The 18,329-nt window shown below is 49.4% G+C and overlaps 5 protein-coding genes across 5 annotated transcripts; 1 reads left to right on the top strand and 4 right to left on the bottom strand.

The window, feature by feature from the left end:
• Window positions 1–791: 791 nt before the first annotated feature.
• On the bottom strand, window positions 792–3,406 carry F4807DRAFT_413012 (uncharacterized protein). The gene is made up of 3 exons (XM_047996829.1): window positions 2,369–3,406; window positions 2,181–2,276; window positions 792–2,120 (listed from the first exon to the last, which is right to left on the bottom strand). Exons 1-3 carry the CDS (start codon window positions 2,729–2,731, stop codon window positions 1,386–1,388), a joined length of 1,194 nt encoding a protein of 397 aa, XP_047857644.1. The 5' UTR covers window positions 2,732–3,406; the 3' UTR covers window positions 792–1,385.
• A 1,397-nt stretch (window positions 3,407–4,803) lies between these two features.
• On the top strand, window positions 4,804–6,397 carry F4807DRAFT_312208 (uncharacterized protein). Its single transcript, XM_047995065.1, has 3 exons — window positions 4,804–5,061; window positions 5,118–5,261; window positions 5,320–6,397. Exons 1-3 carry the CDS (start codon window positions 5,002–5,004, stop codon window positions 6,340–6,342), a joined length of 1,227 nt encoding a protein of 408 aa, XP_047857645.1. The 5' UTR covers window positions 4,804–5,001; the 3' UTR covers window positions 6,343–6,397.
• Window positions 6,398–6,758: 361 nt separating this feature from the next.
• F4807DRAFT_312215 (glycoside hydrolase family 5 protein) lies at window positions 6,759–8,560 on the bottom strand. Its single transcript, XM_047995066.1, has 2 exons — window positions 7,752–8,560; window positions 6,759–7,655 (listed from the first exon to the last, which is right to left on the bottom strand). The coding sequence occupies exons 1-2, from the start codon at window positions 8,242–8,244 to the stop codon at window positions 6,895–6,897; spliced, it is 1,254 nt and encodes a 417-aa protein (XP_047857646.1). The 5' UTR covers window positions 8,245–8,560; the 3' UTR covers window positions 6,759–6,894.
• Window positions 8,561–12,497: 3,937 nt separating this feature from the next.
• Window positions 12,498–14,252, bottom strand: F4807DRAFT_312255 (PH domain-containing protein). Its single transcript, XM_047995067.1, has 2 exons — window positions 13,751–14,252; window positions 12,498–13,677 (listed from the first exon to the last, which is right to left on the bottom strand). Exons 1-2 carry the CDS (start codon window positions 13,988–13,990, stop codon window positions 12,646–12,648), a joined length of 1,272 nt encoding a protein of 423 aa, XP_047857647.1. The 5' UTR covers window positions 13,991–14,252; the 3' UTR covers window positions 12,498–12,645.
• A 1,473-nt stretch (window positions 14,253–15,725) lies between these two features.
• Window positions 15,726–18,272, bottom strand: F4807DRAFT_312264 (uncharacterized protein). The gene has a single exon (XM_047995068.1). It carries the CDS (start codon window positions 17,908–17,910, stop codon window positions 15,865–15,867), a length of 2,046 nt encoding a protein of 681 aa, XP_047857648.1. The 5' UTR covers window positions 17,911–18,272; the 3' UTR covers window positions 15,726–15,864.
• Window positions 18,273–18,329: the final 57 nt, after the last annotated feature.

Genomic DNA, 18,329 nt, shown 5'->3' on the forward strand with positions numbered 1-18,329 from the left:
TCGAAGGCTTTGCTAGTTGTAGAGAGTCCGAGGGTAATATAATGTTTCTAGCTGTTACGTGTACCTACTCCTAAGCTAGCTCGCGTAAGCCCTTTAAATGTCTTTAATATCACAAATCTCCAATATTATAAGAGATCGATTATGACAAAAGTCAAGGCACTTTCGATTGCTATAAATTAATGTTAAAAATGCTCACCCAGTTAATTGTGCTTACTACACTTGAAGAGACACTCAGCAATCATCAAAATATATCCACACACACACACACACACACACACACACACACACACACAACTTAGCTTATCATCATCTTTGTTCAGGAGCTACAAACTGGTCGCCTTTTCGGGCCAGGATACTCGCTTAGGACTACATACATACAATCCAATCTCCCCTCGGAGAGGCATCACAGCATCTTCTGCTTTAGCTTTTCCCAACCGACAGTAAAAAAAAATTTTAGTCCTCGCGGGCCATCAAGAAGCCTGCTCCCCGCAGCCTTACAGGAGGTTGAAGTGGTGTCAAGTAAACAATAGCAGCACCGTAACTTCGTTAAGCCCGACAGAAAAAAAACGGGTGTCATCATGACCGTATCAATAGATGCTTGGAGGTATCAAAGAAGCTTTCAAGGAAATGCCAGAAACTTTTTCTTTTCAGAATGGAAACAAACGACATGAATGCCTTGGGTTTTTTAAGAACCCGAATTAAAATCACAACCACGAAAACCAGCAAGAGAAGAATGGCAGGGAAAATAGGGAGAAGTAGGAAGCAGAAACTGGAATGCATCGATCTAAGAGAAAAAAATCCCATGGCAGATGGGTAGCATACCCCCATCGAAAATACCTAGGGATGCCTATGCTCACCATGTGTGAGCTCAATCAATCGAAAGCGACTAAACCAGGACCAAGCGTACACCTAGTGCACGCGTTCGGAGGACCTCCGTACAACCAAATGTTCCACCAAAGAAATCAGCGTCCTCGACGTCCTCGACGACCGTTGTCCCTGCCACTACCCTTACTGACCGTGGTCTGCTAACCCTGGTAGCTAGGATAACCGCTTTGAAAGCCTTGCGCCGGCGGCGGCTGGGTCCACGGCTGGTTGGGCGGCTGCTGGCCACGACCGTAGCCTCCGGCACTTGGCGGACCACCGTAACCCATCGGTTGGGCCCCGTAGCCAGCAGGAGACTGAGCCGGAGGGCCACCATAAGCCTGTTGCTGACCGCTAAACTGACCTAGAAAGAAGTGAGCACGCTGATAATGTAGAAACGCCCGAGATATAATTACTAACCTCCATACTGTGGGAAGTAAGTCGAGGGCGTGCCGGGGTACGCAGATGCTTGGGCGCTCTGAGGACTGAACGCTTGCTGCGAAGGGTCGAACCCGCCCTGAGCGTTAGGGGTCTTGTCCTTGCCCCACTATCGTATTGTTAATATCAATACTTTCTCCTAATTCAAACTGATCGGTCTGGGTTCTACTTACGCTGCACTTCAGAGGTCGTCCGTTCACGTTGTATCCGTTTAGTTGACAAATGGCCATCGCTGCGTTCTCGTGGGTGTCCATCTTAATGAACGCAAATCCACGGTCGGCTTGGAAGCGCGATTCTGTCACGTAACCAAAGTTCTGGAAAAGAGGAACAACATCGTTCTGAGTAGTGTAGGGGGTTAGGTTGCCAACGTAGCAAGTGGTCTGCCAAGCGGGGGTCTGGTTGACGATCATGTCGTAGCTCTGGATGCCGTGAGTTGGGAAGTGGTGGTGACCATAGGGGGTAGTAGGCGTCATGCCCATAGCCTGCATCGCCTGCTGTTGAGCCATTGAAGGCTGCCCCTTTTGGTTGGCCCAGTTGCAACGAATGGCGCGTGAGCCCAACCACTCTCCGTCCATGGAACTCAACGCCTTCTCAGCATCTGCGCGGTCTCGGAAGGCGACGAAGCCGTATCCACGAGAACGACCAGTCTTCATATCCCACATGACACGAGCTTCCGAGATGGTACCAAAGGCGGAGAAGGCCTGTAGCAGAACTTCGTCATTGACTTCGTTGGATAAATCACCCACGAAGATATGGAAGTGGCTCGATGTGTCCTCCTTGTTCGTTGTGTTGGACTGGTAAGCCCAGTTGACGCGGATCTCCTATAGATTACCTGTCAGTTTATGCTCTTTTTAGGCCAATGGGAGACTAGGTAGCCTTACAGCTTGATGAACACGTCGACCATTGAGCGTTTGCATAGCACGCTCCGCTGCGCCGGGATCATCATATTCAACGAAACCATAGTTATAACCCTTCTGCTGTTATAAAGTTAGCGCATTGCCGATGATGGAGTCGTCCTATCGCGAGTTCGTAGCCGTGACGCCCAGATAGGTTCCAGAATTGAGCTTACGTTCTTATCCGGAATGATTTTCACGTTTTGAACGTGACCAGTAGTCTCGAAGATTTGTCGCAAAACATCTTCCGTAACACGAGGGTCAAGGCCGCCGACATACAGGGCGCGCTTGTTAGGTTCGGGCGCAGCACGACGCGGGAAAGGACCTCCACTGCTCGGCGACATCACGGAACCCTTATCGACGGCCGACATGGGAGAGGTGATGGCGGTAGGGATAGGGTTCGTGTTGGGTGGGATGTGGAGGGGAGGCGGCGGCATGTGAGCCGGGTTGGCCTGTCCGTTCTGGCCATCAAACCCCGGCGCACCTGCATTCGGCTGAGGCGGCGGGGGTAGCTGTGAAGCAGCTGGAGTGTCGGCCATGGTGAATGAATTGTTGAGCAAAGGATTGTTGTTTGTAGCTAGAAGACGAAATGCGACCGTCGTACAAAAAATAAGATTGTTGCCGAAGACGCGAAGAATTAGGTAGGTAAGAAGAAAAAAAAGGTCGATGTGCGAAAAAAGAGGGGTCTAGCGGTTGCGGTGTTCTGAATAAAAAAATCGGAAGATTGTCAATTCTTGTTAAGGAGTTGTCGTAGCTTCGTTCAGTTCGGCTCGAGAACAAAAAAAGATGAGGTGGTAAATAACGAGGCGGGGTATTGGATATTTGATCCTGTTGTCCCAAGCTTTTACTGAATTCACGATCGCGCGCTTGTAGTTGACGAATCTATCGGTGTTGTTTGTTATCGTAGTAAATAGTAGGCAAAAATGCGCAACGACGATTAGGAGACGTAACGACGCAAAGATGTGGAATAGAGAATCCTCGAAATGGAACTCGATCTCGAAACGTGACGCCGATACAATGCGATTCTAGACGAAGACGCGCGCAACAGGGGATGATCACTTCGCAACCTAAAAAGGATTGAGAAGAGTCACCGACCGGAAGAGACCAAGACTTGACGTTCACTTTGGTTTTTCTACAGTGTTGCTTGTCGGCGGTATGTGGGTAGTAACGGCGGGTGCACAAGAAGGTATGCAGATGCAACGCCTCACGCAACCAAACCGACGTGCTGTAATGGAAAAAGGAAAAGTGAACCTTAACCGAGGAAATAACGACGAGGACACGGTGACGAGACGACGAGAACAAAGATGAGAGGGAAGAGAAAAAGGAAACTGCCTTGAAAGGAGGAGTCCCCCGATTTTCAACACACAACGGCACCGACGAGACGTGAGATTTCTGCACACGATAGGGAAGATGGAGGAGGAAGGAAGAAGTAAAACGGGGTCCAGTTGATGCGGCGTGGATTGGGTTTTTTTCAGACGAGTTTGATGGATAGGTGGATAAGGTGGATAGGTGGAGAAGCCTTGACAAAATATGTGGGTCCCCTCCCGTCTTCCTACCTCCTATCACTTGTTGCTCGCTGGTACCTTCCTTGCTAAATATCGCCTACGGGATACAACTTCCTTCCTTAAGGCTTACCCAGCTACCAGGTAGGTACATATTTGCCTTAGGCGCATGTAGGCATCTTAGGTCTAGCGGGGTAGGCACCTAGGCAAGTATATCCATACCTGCTAAGCCACAAAGAACATTTGAAGGCATTTGGACAAGAATATTGGATTCATAAACGTGGGGTGGTCCATTTTATTCCGTGCTGGTTGCGGGCAGAGAGGTAAGCAGATATCAAAAGGTCTTCTCTGTCTCCTGTTTTGTTTCGTTTGAAATCATTGTGGCCTGCTTGAGAACCTCCTGTACATAATGATTCTTTATTCTTATAGGTCGAATTCTTGTTAGGCAATTCGCTAAGCAGTTGATGTGACAATTTATTGAATTGCTAATCTAACTTGTTATAAGTTGTGGCATGTTGCAGGGCCATATAATGCAGCTAATATGAATATTTCAGGCACTATGTAACTGTTTGAAAAGCTACATATCCCCTATTTAGGGTGAAACTTCAAGGCATAGGTAGCTTAAGTATGCAAAGAAAATTTTAGGACCATGGTATCGATAGAGTAAAACAATATATAAGTGTATGCAATTCATGAAAACGATGATTGCCATGACATCCACAATAAGAAACATAAGTGACTCTACGCATTTATATGATGGGTAAGTTTTTCATCCTAATATCAATTCGAATGAAAATTCAACTTCTCATAATAAGAGCTTTTTGAATGCATTCCAAACGTTCATTTATCAAGGCACACTTAGATCATTTCGATATGAAGGTCCCGTGAGCTCTTATTGGTTGTGCTGGGAGTTTCGTCACAATTGTGACTTAGATGTGACCCCAGAATTAAATACATATCAGCCACAATACTTGTGCTACGCTGGTAAGCACGGACGGGACGCTAAGGAACCTTGGAAACTACAGCAAATCAAGGACATCCGCTGCAAACCGGCGCATTGCCCAGGCTTTAGCGTAGAGACGGTAACCTTAATTAATCCATGGACGTGGGTGCAATTGACTACACTGTACCTAATAGTACTGCATACTTCGATTCTCTAAATTCAAAACTTACCTTCATTCTCATCTCACAACTTACTAATCTACTCATTCTCAACTTTACTTGGGAATATATACGCTCTTCGCTGGAACAGCTCAATCTGCCATTCCCGTTAATTATTGAGGACACATCGGAGAGCTCTAGGCGCAATGGCCGCTCCAAACCAACCACATCCTCTACAGGTCCTAGACCAAATGTTTAAAGAAGTAGTAAGTTACCCAACAATACGCACCTACATCAACGCATATAGCTAACAGTATGTCAGCTCGTGCAAACTGGCAAGAGCCTTGTGGCTAGTCGTAAGGATGGCCCAAAGAACATCGCCGGCGCGGGCAGCGCAGTGCAAACTAAGACTACGGATTCATTGACGGCCTATCAATATGCCTTGGACGACCTTGAGAGCGAGATCGTAAGCGTTCTTTTCTGCACTTGGATCTTTGTAACTTCAATGCTAATTCTTAACGCAGACAAGGGCGAAGGCCGTCGTCCTGAGGGATCTGGAAAAACTACGCGCTGCCCGAGCTCCTGCTCCCGCTCCCGCGCCCGCCCCTCAGCCCGTAGCGCCGCCAGCGCCGATGATGGAACTGCCGTCGTCAGCAGCGCATACAATCAGTGCGCCAGCTTTCGCTCCCAAGAAAGAGGTCAAGACAGCCGCCCCCTTTCCCGATATGGGCATGGGTATGTCTAGCGAAGTGGTTGACTTGACTACCAACGACAAGAAGCCATCCCCGCGGGTCTCGGCCGGTGCAATCAGGCCTCCGGTGAAGGCGGCTCCTCCGATTAGGAACGAAGTAAAACCCTCGCCAAAGCAGACTCCGAAACCGACGCCTAAGCCAACGCCAAAGCCGAGCCAGCCTCCTAAGGTAACGCCAGTCCCTCTGCCGCAGATCCCACGGCCCCAACCTCCCCAGCAGCCTACTGCAGGACCAATGGCCGCCGCCAAACCTCAGCCAGCGGCACCTAGTCCCCAGATGGTTAGACAAGCACAGCCCGTGCCAGCGGCGCCGCCTGCTCAGGATGCCATGATGATGCCTACCAACGCCACAGCAGGAATGGACTCGACGGGAGGCAACGGGCCGAACTTCACGGACATGCGATTTTCCCTCGCGCAGCCCAGCAGCAACGACGCGCAGGGCGCACCTCCGGCACCGAATCCTGATTTCGCGCCGCAAGAGGCGGGTAAAGATATGATGTCTCTCGACAACTCTAGGCCCGGCAACAACACAGCAACGAACGGTCAGAACACCAATACGACATCACAGCAGCAACAGCAGCAGCAACCACAACCACAACCACAACCACAGGAGCAAGATAAGACCGACTCTAACCTGGACGATTTGTTCAACCTGGGCGACGCCAACAGCGCTGACGGCATGTTCGATTTGGGAGGTGGCGGCGTGAATGATAGTACGTTCGACGACATGATGTTCTTCGACAACAACAATGATGCGGAGATGGCGCAGTTCGATGAGGCTTACTTCCTACCGTAGTACTGGACGTCCTGATTTGGACCCTGTACAAGAAATTCGTTTGATACACATACTGGGTTGGAAGGAGAATTGCTAAAGGGGAGAACCGTGGGAATAGTTGCACTATAGTCTAGTAGGAAGTCTTTGCTTGAACACTAAGGTGTACATTTGGTGCATTTCCGCTTCGATTTTCAACTCGTGATTCTGCGTTTTTATACTTCCCCCTTTCCCCTCTGCAAGGACAAAAAATAGCAAGCTCCTTGTGCGGCCTTTTAAAATAAAATACGGCCGAACGAAACATATCTACATAGGTACACACCTAAAAATTCACGAGTATCCCATTTTCCCCTAGAGAAATCTTCTATATATATCGACATTAAAACTATATACATTTCATTACAGCGAATATGGGGGTATCTGAACCAAGCTACCTAGCCAAATACATATACATACTATATCCATCGTCAGCCTCGGATCTCACAATATCCATCCAACCATCTATATACATCCCTCACAAACACACAAATCAACCCCTCACTCCCCCATTTCTAAGATCACCCCAAGATCGCCTATTTAAGGACCCTGAGTAACATTAAACATCGGCGCCAGCAAACCCGTGACATTCGGGTTCCTCAGCCCGGTCCAATCCGTGTTCATCAGTCCCCAGCTCTCGTCGGCGTCGACGGTGCCCTGGCGGATATAATACGAGCCCTGAACAGCCCAGAAAGACCACTCGGCGTCGTTACCAGTCATGTACTCGCGCAGGCACTGGAAGTACGAGTTATCGTCGTCGGAGAGACCTTCGTTAGGGCCGCCGGTCATGCCGAAGCCGAACTCGGAGAGGATGAGGGGCGCGGTGTAGTCCTCGTCCTGGACGAGGACGAAGCCGTCGAAGAGGCCGTAGGCGTCCTGGGTGGCGCCGCAGTCGCCCTTGGTCAGCGCGAAGGTGACGGTGAACGAGTACGCGTGGAACTCCCACACGTGCTTCCCTTGCCACGCGCTCCAGTCGATGGTGTGGTTGAGGCGGATGTGCGTCAGGTCCGTCGCGCTCTGCGTCCCGCCCATGATGATCAGCAGGTCCGGGTTCGCCGCGTGCACGCGCTCCGCGCCCTGCGTCATGAAGTTGTACCAGTCCGCGCGCCCGTTCGTGCCCTGCAGCAGCAGCTCGCGGATCTCGTTGCGCAGGCTCATCGCGATCACGCCCGGCTGGTTCACCGACCACTCGGCCATCGCCTGCAGGCCGTTCAGCCAGTCCTCCGTCTTGAAGTAGCGGCTGTTCAAGGCGATATACCCGAACCCTTCGTCCCACCACCCATTTCCGTCGTCGAGATTGCCTATTAACGATTTTTAGTTAGTTCTGTTTCCCACCCCGGATTTCGACAATGCCTGTCACTTTTAATCTTGGGTGAAATTGGAGGGGCTAAACTTACAGCACCAGCTGGCCTTGCTGACATGGTTATCCAAGATCGTCATCACACCCCTTTTCCAGAGCGCCGCGATAACGGCCTCGTACACCGCTCGCGTGGTCGCGCCGTTGACGAACGAGTTCTTCGCGGCGACTTGGGCGTACATGTCGCTCATGTCGGTGACTGAGACGTTGGCGGCGCTAGCAGCGGCGTTGAACGAGTCCGAAACCAGAACATCCGGGTTCAAGGCATGATCGATGGAGTAAGTTAAGCGTACGCAGTTGAAACCCTGCTGCTGGATGAAGTCGGCGATGTAGTCGATGGACTGCTTGTTTAGACCCTCGGGTAGGTTGGCTTCCTGATGACCCGCCCAGTTAACACAGCGCAGCTTGACACGCTGCCCATCGGCATCTAGGATCCAACGCGATGATGTAGAGAGCGGAAGCTTCTGAGCAGAAACAACGGCCGCTGGAAGTACAGTGGTACTCAGGACCGTGAGGAGCGAGAGCAGCTTCATCTTGAGAGTTGACGTAAGAAAACTTGGTCAGAGAAAGGTTCGGCCGTATCGTGCCACGTTATTAGAGCTTTATAAAGCTAGGTGATTATGCTCGGGGAATTCGCACATCAGGTGGACCGGGATGACTATGAGTAGGACGACTTGGTATAGGCCCTCTACTCACCCGGCAGCTGTTATTATTATTAATGCTAATGACGAGTCCGGCAACACAGAACCGTATACTTGGAACCGCAGACGAAAACGGGATCTCGTGTGCGGGCCACCCGTTATATTATAACGACCAGCTGGGGTAATCAGAAGGGAGAGAAGAGGAACGTGATTCCCTTAGCTCGGCGAGGTATTAGATATTATAAGTTGACGGATATAAGTCGACGGACGCCGCTATGCGTATGTGCCCTTAATCCGAAGGAGCTTTCTACACCGGGACGTGGACCTGACCTACCTGCATACTTACCTACTGACCTTCCCAATATAATAGATGATAATCAACATACGCCAAACCAGGAATATACGTGTCGCCACGAGATCGGACGGGGGCCGAGACCCCCAGGGAGGCCATCTTAGAAAACATGTTTGGTCCAATAGGATTCACGACCCTCGCCCAGTTTGAAGATCAGGTACCGGGACCCCTTTCAGTATAATATCACCTCCGGCACGAAATATGTGATGCGCAGCGGGGAAGACCTACCGAACCAATGTATGGACATGCCTGATCCGGCGAGATAATGATTAAGGAACCGTCCATTGAAATCAACGGAGAGCCCCCATGCAAGAGACGAGAAACAAGATCTGGTCAAATGTAGAGGAGCGGCGGCAAACAGCCAGGTGCGTCGTCCACGCCGTCCATGCCCAAGACAAGGGGGGTCATATAGGGATCGCATGACTTAGACATATGATTGGATGATTTACTATTTGACGTGAACGAGTTGAAAGTGAGGTCGTAGCGGTTGTGGAGACCGGGAAAAAGCCAAGACGGGCAAGTCTTGACCTTGGAAATTTGGAGATCTTAACTTCTATACATAGTACATTAATACATGACGATTTCCCACGCGACAATTCAGGTTTAGCGTAGCTGCTGCTTTTATGACGCGTGATATCCTTTTATGAACAGGCGCTCTGTATTGACGTATTAAACGGCCGTTTATTGAAAAGGGGTAATACCCAGATGATTACTAAATAAGGAGACACATAAATGTATAACACACTGGTTACGACTTGCTAGGAGTTGTTTTCTGTTTATGTACATCAGGTAAATATACCAATTAAGTCGCATTGGGGTCACTAGAGGCTTAACCGGGACACATACCTATACTTGCTGCTCTCAAAAATCAAACACGTCAAGTATTGACATTACTGGCAGTTGACTTGCGCAATGACAGGAGGCGATTGCGTACGCGTGGGCTACATAGATGAATGTCTCTATGCTCCTACCTATAGGTTTATCTTATAGAAAACTCATACGGGTTAGGTCCTTACATAATTCTCTTATATAGATGTGGTAATTCAGACTTATATCTCGTAATGGATGGTGGCCTTGAAAGGGTGAAGAGACGTAAGAGAGAAAATTGCGGGACTAGTATTGTGAATACCTTGGCCGTGACTCTAGTGTAATACCATGGCATTTTGAGGCACTACTGAAGAACATTAAATAACTGACGAAATATCCTCTTAGGAGTGTATGGAAGCAGGAGGAGCTGCCAATGCAGTAGAAATACAGGCCAGAGAAAGAAAGCCACCAAAACAGACGCAAGAGGAATAAGACAAATATGTTCGCAAATCGAATGAATTAGCACTGAGATCCTAAGCCAACAACTCAGTATAAGACGAAGCAATAGCGATGTTAATAGAGGTCGAAAAGAACTTCAAGCAGAACTAAAGGAATGAGATCGAACTTTGCCAAGGCAATTTGAACCTATTGTTCAGGTAGTAATTACGTCCCGAGTATCAATTTTCCGCTGACGAGTATGTTCTCTAGGTTGCACATATCTTCAGAAAGTCCAGAGAGTACCCAACTTCTCAATACCTAGTGACATGCCTTTGAGGTACACCTTCTATCTCAGCTGCAATGGTACGTCAACAACTCCTAGCTCCTTTCCTGAGACTGCCGAGTTCTAGATAGTCTTCTTTTCGGCTGGTGTTTCTACTAGGACTAGGTATCCCGTGGATTGCCCCTTTGATAGATTCCCGGTTCTTCATAAAACAGCAACATATTGATGATCAGAAACTACAATCGACAGAGCCCAACTTAGAAGTCTTTTGTTAAGAAGGGCTGTTTTGGTCTCTGATACCGAGAAAGATCGCTGTTTCGAAGACGACGATTATGCGCTACACTACTATTCAATAAACCCAGCATTTCTGAACCTGCCGTCATGAATATGAACTTTGATTGGTCTGTAAAGTATGTCATCGGTGGATAGTTGTGAGGTTGTGATGATGATCGGAGGTGGAAGTGGTAAACATGGATATAACAAACGCGGAGACCACTCAACCACATACAATCTTACCGTTTTCCCCAGCCCGTTTTCAATACACACATCTCCGTATCTAGCTACGACACGTGACATATAGCAAAGCACATAAAAGCAGCATGATGAACCGAAATCCGCATGTGGCATATTGGTGGCTTCAATTATATACATGACAGTGGCTGAAGGATTCAACACCAATCGAACGCATCAACGGCACCGCTGCCGCTGTGGGGGGGAGAGCGCCAACGCCACATCCATAATCGGATTCGGTATACAATTTGAGCTTTCGAAGCAATAAATAAAGGGTGGTTGCAGCGGGACTTTACCTTACCGTTACATCGGCCTCATCGACCGGCATTCAAGAACCCAAAAAAAGCAAAAAAAGCATCACCCTTCACGTCACCTGCGAACCCGCATCTGATAGGGCGAGGTCTCAGATGACCTTTCGAGCGACACACTCAAAAGTTGTAATAACCTAATTCCCAAACCCGGCGGATGCAGGCCAAGAGATCCCTAATCTGCAACCTCTCTCGCCTAATCTGTCATCCCCTACCCGCCTGTTCCATTGCCTTTACTACCGTGATAGGTGTGAGTGGCTGTCAATATCGTGAAATTACGCCGTAGTAGTATAGATACCGACCTACCTATGTAATAGTGACGGCGGAAAAGAAAATAGGTAGATAGATAAGCTTAAATCATGATCATCAATCCGTCTCACCTATGAGAGCTATCTATAGACCTAGGTAAGGATCTCCCTCTCCCTCTAGCGCATCTATCTTGGACTATCCACCTACATATGCCACATATGCCACTCACCTACATACACATATGCTAGGTAAAGCATCTAGGGTCCTGAGCATTCCTTTAGCTTCAGGTACCCGCCCAGCCGGCTCCGCTCCTCGTCTTTGCGCCGCAAAGCCAGGAAGCGCTATAACACACAACTTTCGAGGATCGACGGCCGGTTTAGGTAGGTCGTCGTCGTCGTCGGTGTATCCCATATCGTTATCGTGTCTTCCTTCGTAAGGGTTGGTTGGGAGTTCGCCTGTTAGCGACGCCAGGAATTGAACCGATATACGCAGCACGCTTAATTCCCATTATCGAAGTTGGCATATACAGTAGCTCGACTTCTTGAATAAGCGCATCTGCACGTTAGCTGCCATCGTAGCTCGCCAACGACATGCACTTTCGGGCCGACCTGTCAGTATCTACGTACCTGCCTAGACGATCTAGGTAGTCTCAGGATATCTCCGAAGCACCGCTATGCAACGCAACTCTAGACGATGCGAGCGGAACTAACGAGGCCAGCTGAAGAGCGGCAACACCTCACCTCAATCCACCAGCTCAAAAAACCACGCTATACGGGCGCGGCATACTAATCACTCACCTTTCATCACTCGCAAACCAAACCGACAAAATATCAAAAAATGTTCTCTTCTTTGCTATATTAGGTAATATAGATACCGACAAAAAAACAATCCACCACAGCCTCGTGTCGCGTGGTATCTTGTCCCGTTCATCTGTCTTGGTGTCTGGGGGGTAGTAGTTTTAATAAGTACTAGTATTAAGAGCATGCTCGCTTGTTTGCTTTGCTTTGCTTTTGCTTCGCTGTACCAACTTGAACTCCCCTCTCTGCTCATTAATAACCGCGCCGTATAACACGTGTATATCGGGACCTCTGAGTAATACTCCAGCCTCTTTTTGTAAATCGTAACATGTCGTTAAGGAACGCCAACATCCTTGCTCCTCCTGCGTCAGCCTCGCGCTGGTTTCAGTTTGCGCAACGTACTGATGTATGTCAAGTAGCACCGAAACACGTATCGCTGTGTGCTGACTGTCCCACGTTCCAGCTGCGGCTCCAACTACCTGTATAGCTCTTCCTTGGGGGGTATCACAAAAAAACAACGACTTATTTAGGTGATGTCACCTCCACTCGTCATTGATTTGTTTGAGCTGCCACGTTCCCCGACGCAGCTACGCGAGCCTCCAATTCTCTACGCTTAGCCAAAAGGCTTTTAAATGCCCCCAAGCAATGCACCAGCGTCTCCTCGTCGCGGGCGCAGCAGCGATAAGTCTTCTCGTCCGTGATGATCTGAAAACAGTGCTTTTTCGTCTTGCTGACCGGATCGATATCCACCACATTAACAATAACCGATAGAGACAAGATGAAAGAGGCCTTGTACTCGGACTCATCCTTGTAAAGTATTAAATTCCGTGGTCGGAGAACAGCCCAGCGACTCTTCCACTGCTTCACGCCACGTTTGCTGTTAAGGAGCCACAGCCAGCCCTGCCAGGCGATACGATCCGGGTCGCTCTCGAGATTAAGGCCGCTTAATTGGCTCGCATTTCTATTTCCTAGCATTGGGCGATCGTTAGAACCGGACTCTATCTGCGTTCCTGACGCGGCGGGCGATCGAGCCGTAAGACTTTCAATGGAGGCACCGTGGATTCGTTGTCCCTCGTTGTCCGACATGTCCGAATGCGAAGCCAGTTCATTTCCAGAAAGTCCAGAGTAGTCGTGGTACGATAGTCGTTTTCCGGTTGATGGTATAGACCTCGTCGCGGTCGGATCGATGGGTTCGGGAGAGCTCGATAGCGGTCTTTCGCCGTCCAGCAACTGACTTCGCATTGCTGATGATCCCTTCTGCATGCTAACGGGAGCGAAGGTCTGCCGGCGCACAACGGGGCTAGTTAGGAACATCTCTTCCTCCTCTTCCTCTATCCTCGCATCCTTTCTGATCAGATCTACCCATTCTTGCGCGTCTTTCAAGCTCGGGGCTTCGAAGTGGTAATTCCTGGCCGGCGAGAACAGGCCAAAAAGGTGGTGGCGCTTGTTCTTCGGGTCCTTCAGGAGTGTAACGGCCGAAAGTTCCGAGGTGTATATCATATGCCGCAGCTTGCTCTCGTTGTCCGACTTGTAAATGGAGAGTGCGCTAGGCCTGAGGACCAGATAGACGGACTTCCAAGCCTATGCGGTGTTAGTTTAGCCTGCTGACGGGTGGCAATTGGCTTCGGGGAGGCTTGAACATGTGGCGGCTTACCTTGGTCTTCTGGGTCCGCTTCTGGAGGTATCCAGACTTGAGGACGCGGTCAAACTCGAAGCTTCCATTCTGGTTGACCGGGCTGGTCGATGGTAAAGAAAATTGGTTTCGTAAACGACTGACTTGGGAATTCGCAGGCGCTGCCATCGCGGAAGGAGAAGGAATACTAATCGTCGCGCCGCGACCCGGGATATTCGTGGCTGATGGTTCGTGAAGGCACTGTGTTGCGGTTTCGGCCATCTTTCCGACCTGAGAATTCTGTGTTTCGGGGGAAATGTGTCGATGATTGTTGAGTATTAAATTAGAGATATGCTCAGGGCAAATTATGACTAAGTGTGTATCGTATTGTTGACAACAAGAAAACGTATCTGGACCGTAATGTCAGGGGGAAAAGTGGACTGAAGTGTGAATAGCTCAGAACGCTGAATAGTGAGCACGATTCATTGCCGATTAGTTTGATGAATTAGCAAAATGGCAGAAAAATGTGGATGAACCTGACGAGTCGCAGAAAAGTCAAGAAGTCGAACAAGAAGAGAGCACCGGTATGGCGTATGATTAATATCGAGTAGGAGTCGTGCAACCGAAAGTCGGAAAGCATGCGAAGGGAAGAAGCCAGAAAGAAGCGGTCGTAGCCCGTAGCTTGTAGCCAATAACCAATAAGGCTGGGATCCGCGGAGTGCCCCTCTCAACTGATCAACAAGATTCAGGGTTGCTGCTTAATGCTCCAGTTGCTCCAGGAATGGGTCGCAGAAATAGCTTCGACCTTCAGCAAATCAGCGCGTTTGTTGATGTGTGTTGCAAGAATCTCCGACACTCGCCATTAACCAAATAAAGACGAGTGCAGGCACAAGTAGGAAATTCAATAAATCGGAAAAACGATATTCGGGAAATGCGCGTGGAAATTATGTAGACTTTTGTGTAATAAAGAAAGTTTCCTAGGGACAGATAGAGAACATTTCTACAACAACAAATCATGGACAACCCTGCTAATAATATTAGTATTGTACCTAGGTATCGTCGCACAAGCGCCTTCTTTTTCCTAGGAGTCCCCTACCAAAACAATCAAAATAAGCTCTAACATTACGGCAAGGGCCAAGGCGTTTCACGAACTGCCGGTTGCTAGCCCCCAATTTCTTACCTCAGCCACGAAAACTAAACCGTGATATGAGGCTTGTGACCATGTTCGTGGCTTTATTCTCCAATCACGTCCTGCCGTTGGTATGCGCCATTACGTAGATCTTACACGAGAACCTCCGTATCTCCCGGAGCTTTCTTTTGAGACATCTGGCAATTTATTAATAAGACACGTCAATAGAGGAAGTTGTAGACAGACAGGGATGATGTCATGATATCTATGAGCTATGAGGCTCTTGAGGTAAGGGCAATCATCAGATATGGATTGTCCTGCAAGTCTCACCAGACGTCGCGATTTCAAAACTATTGGATGATTCGATCCACTGATGATCTTTGATTTCTTGATGGATCTAGCCGACACTTAATCTTACTGGTTATGCTATCGATAAAGTTACGTCTATATATAGCTTGTGGAATATCATTTGAGGGTCCCGCGAATGATTATTAAGGAATGCTGCATAACTGACCGCAACTACATGAAGCTATGTATAGCTTAGTAAAGCTTCGTCAATACCCAGTAACTACATACAGCTACATACGTACCACCCAGACAAGCAAGACAAATTTTGGTGAAGCTGAGATTTCAGGCTATGATTTCGAATATATAGTTACAGAACAGTCCATATTTATACGTCCCACGACCCTCAGAACAAGAGCCCCAAGCCCACAGAATAAGCATTGCCATCTAAACATTCTATCCTAAGTCTACCAGGGGTATCATTACTACTAGCCAGCCCATATACTTTACTTCACTTCCCCTCGAATTGCCCGCGTTCATCCTCCGACCTTCCCATGTTTCGGGGAGGGAGAATAGGGGCTAGATAGCGACAGCCTCGAGCGCTCCTAGGGCTTAAACTTAAACCCGCTTTATGCTCCTCCCATATACCCATCTGTCTATTTTATCCTACAAGCCACCCCTACAAAACCTTATCGAACCCAAACACCTAAATTGTACAGGTCTCGTACTCTCTTCTAACATCCTACTTCTTACTCCTAACCTCCACAACCCTAACTCCCTTCGCGCTCCCCCACACGCTCTCCGTGACCTTCCGGGGTATCTTCCTACCCCTGAGCCTCTGGTCCACGAGCCACATGCCGACCACGAACTCCGTGCGATCTAGATACCCCTTACCCCTCCTATCCACCAGATCCCACACTTCCGCGAGCTCGTCAATCGGCAGGCGGCTGCGCGCCCACAAGTCTCTTACCACCACATTAGCCACGCCCTGCTCCCTATCATCCTCTCCTGCTGCCTGTGTCCGTGCTTGTGCTTGTGATTGTCCGTTCGTAGACGAGGCCCTCGACCCGTCCGGCGAGACTAGGAGCAAACCGCGGTTACTCGCCCATACGCCCTCGTACCGTTTCCTCTCTCTTGCCGTGATCTCATCGCGCCAGCGCTTGCGCGCCCCCTCGTGATGAGAATGCTTCTTTTTCCCACCTAGTTTTCGAGCTTCCCGGCGTTTCTCCTCGTCATCGGATTGAGAAGTGTGCTGCCGCAGTGTCTGACGCATGTGTGGCGTCTGTCTGCGTGAGGGCGGTTTTGGCGGAGGTGTCTTCGAAGGCGTGATGCGTGATGATGCTAGAGAACCTGCCATGATGGCGTCGGTGAGAGACTCTAATGGTAGGGTTGAAGTAGGCCGTGACTGTCGTGGGGGCAGGGCTGGCGGACGCTCGACGGTAACGGTTGTAGACGTAGTTCGAGAAGACGTAAGTCGTGCCGGCCGCACTGTATCGGGGGTTGATGGTCGTGACCTGCCTCGTCGTGGAGGACTAGGTTGGGGTGAGGGCGCCGAGGAAGCGGACACGAAGGTGTCATTTGATGAGGTTGAAATTCGGCGTGAATCGTCCTCTAGTAGGGATGGCTTTGTGGTGACGTGTACGGGCGCTGGAGGCTTTGACTTAGGTTTGGTCGTTGGAGGCGTCACACCTTCGGACATAGAACCTTGCGCCTGTATGTCATCAAGTATGATCTGGTTTGAAGTATTTCGTCTTGGTTGAGGTGAAAGGATCGCTGTTTCGACACGGCTGATAGGTTTCGGCGGAGGCGTCAATGCGCGTGGTTTGCCTTTGGGTTCTAGGACATTAGATGGCGTAGACGTCTGGACCTTATTCTTCGTCCTTGTTGGTGGGGGAGCAGGTGGACGCGCCTTTGCTTCCATAACCACATTCTGAGGCTGGCGAGGCTTCTTTTGAACTGTATCAACCATCGAAGACGAAGGAGATGCCCGTTCCCACGCCGTGGTACTAGCGAGTCTCGACGGAGATAATTCGTTCTTAACGATGGGACTCATGGCCCTCGATGGACTTAAAGTTCGAGTTGCGGTCGTTGCTCCGAATGGTTTCTTATTATCCGACTTCATATTGCCTTTCTTCTTAGGGTCTGTGTCTTCTCTCTTTTCAAACATTGATATCAAGGCGTTCGTTGATGGGATTGAGGTCGAATCCGTTCCCAAGTCAAAGCTCGTGACTGAGCTCGCAGCGCTATTATTTGCGCTGACGCTGTGTTTCTGTTGCCTCACAACCGGCTGAGGCGTCGACTTCGATTGGGTCATTTGATGGCGAACCGGGCTACCGGATCTACTGGCGGCGAGTGTTGCGGCTATGAAGGACGGAGAACGTGGATCTGGGCTGGCCTGCTTGTTCGCAATAGCTAAGTGTGAAGAAGCGCCAAGGCCACGCTGAGACGGTAGCTGTAAACTGTGCACTGACGATCGACTCGCCGCCCGTTGTTCGGTCTCGATGTCGTTATTTCCACCTTGAATACTGCCGCCTGTCGTCTGTCGGCTAACGGTTCGTGAATGATCTCGCGAGGCTGAAGCAGCCGAGGTAGCTGCGATAAGAGCTCCATTATCGATATTTCGAGATGCGGGACGAGAGGAAGGCGGAGGAATTGGTTCTTTCTTCGGCGTGGATTTCTGGAATGCAAGTGAGGCACCTTTCAAGGCGGCGTTATGAGAAGAAGCATCGTGAGCTCCGGGTGGATTCGGCGTCAGTCGGCTCCGATTAGGGGTCCCTGATCCATTCATGAGGCCCGTCGTTGGAGTAAAAACCACCTAATTGGGAGGTTTAATATAACGATGTTTCATTCATATTTAGAATATGTTGTGTCTGATAGGTATTGCCACACAATAATGAAATAATCAGAAGGGTGAGATCGGTCGTCCTACATTGCACAGGTATGTAATTGTTAGAAACCTGGAAGTTGGCGTTTTGGCGCGGAGGTAAGACAACCTTGGAACCTAGAGTCGATTAAGCTAGGAAGGAAGTAGGGGGTAGGGCTGAAACATCCAATCCGACAAGGTTTAGATTCCAAAAATGGGAACGCACTAATACTGGATCCAGGAGACCGAGTCAAGGACCCCTCTTTCAGGGGCACTGAATCTGTGAATGCACCTAATAAACCTTGCTATGCCATAGCACTCCACGCGTTTGTTATATTCACCTA

This window comes from Annulohypoxylon truncatum, assembly GCF_022578515.1.
Source record: "Annulohypoxylon truncatum strain CBS 140777 unplaced genomic scaffold F4807scaffold_5, whole genome shotgun sequence".
Lineage (NCBI taxonomy): Eukaryota > Fungi > Ascomycota > Sordariomycetes > Xylariales > Hypoxylaceae > Annulohypoxylon > Annulohypoxylon truncatum.

What these genes read in the sequence shown, in the direction of transcription:
- F4807DRAFT_312208 (XM_047995065.1), top strand. Translation starts at nt 5,002, where the DNA reads ATGGCCGCTCCAAACCAACCACATCCTCTACAGGTCCTAGACCAAATG. An exon ending in ACCAAATGTTTAAAGAAGTA is followed by an intron (nt 5,062 to 5,117) that starts GTAAGTTACCCA and finishes ACAGTATGTCAG; the next exon opens with CTCGTGCAAACTGGCAAGAG. An exon ending in ACGACCTTGAGAGCGAGATC is followed by an intron (nt 5,262 to 5,319) that starts GTAAGCGTTCTT and finishes TTCTTAACGCAG; the next exon opens with ACAAGGGCGAAGGCCGTCGT.
- F4807DRAFT_312215 (XM_047995066.1), bottom strand. Translation starts at nt 8,244, where the DNA reads ATGAAGCTGCTCTCGCTCCTCACGGTCCTGAGTACCACTGTACTTCCA. An exon ending in CAGCAAGGCCAGCTGGTGCT is followed by an intron (nt 7,656 to 7,751) that starts GTAAGTTTAGCC and finishes AATCGTTAATAG; the next exon opens with GCAATCTCGACGACGGAAAT.
- F4807DRAFT_413012 (XM_047996829.1), bottom strand. Translation starts at nt 2,731, where the DNA reads ATGGCCGACACTCCAGCTGCTTCACAGCTACCCCCGCCGCCTCAGCCG. An exon ending in AAATCATTCCGGATAAGAAC is followed by an intron (nt 2,277 to 2,368) that starts GTAAGCTCAATT and finishes ACTTTATAACAG; the next exon opens with CAGAAGGGTTATAACTATGG. An exon ending in GTCGACGTGTTCATCAAGCT is followed by an intron (nt 2,121 to 2,180) that starts GTAAGGCTACCT and finishes GGTAATCTATAG; the next exon opens with GAGATCCGCGTCAACTGGGC.
- F4807DRAFT_312264 (XM_047995068.1), bottom strand. Translation starts at nt 17,910, where the DNA reads ATGAATGGATCAGGGACCCCTAATCGGAGCCGACTGACGCCGAATCCA.
- F4807DRAFT_312255 (XM_047995067.1), bottom strand. Translation starts at nt 13,990, where the DNA reads ATGGCCGAAACCGCAACACAGTGCCTTCACGAACCATCAGCCACGAAT. An exon ending in AGCGGACCCAGAAGACCAAG is followed by an intron (nt 13,678 to 13,750) that starts GTAAGCCGCCAC and finishes AACACCGCATAG; the next exon opens with GCTTGGAAGTCCGTCTATCT.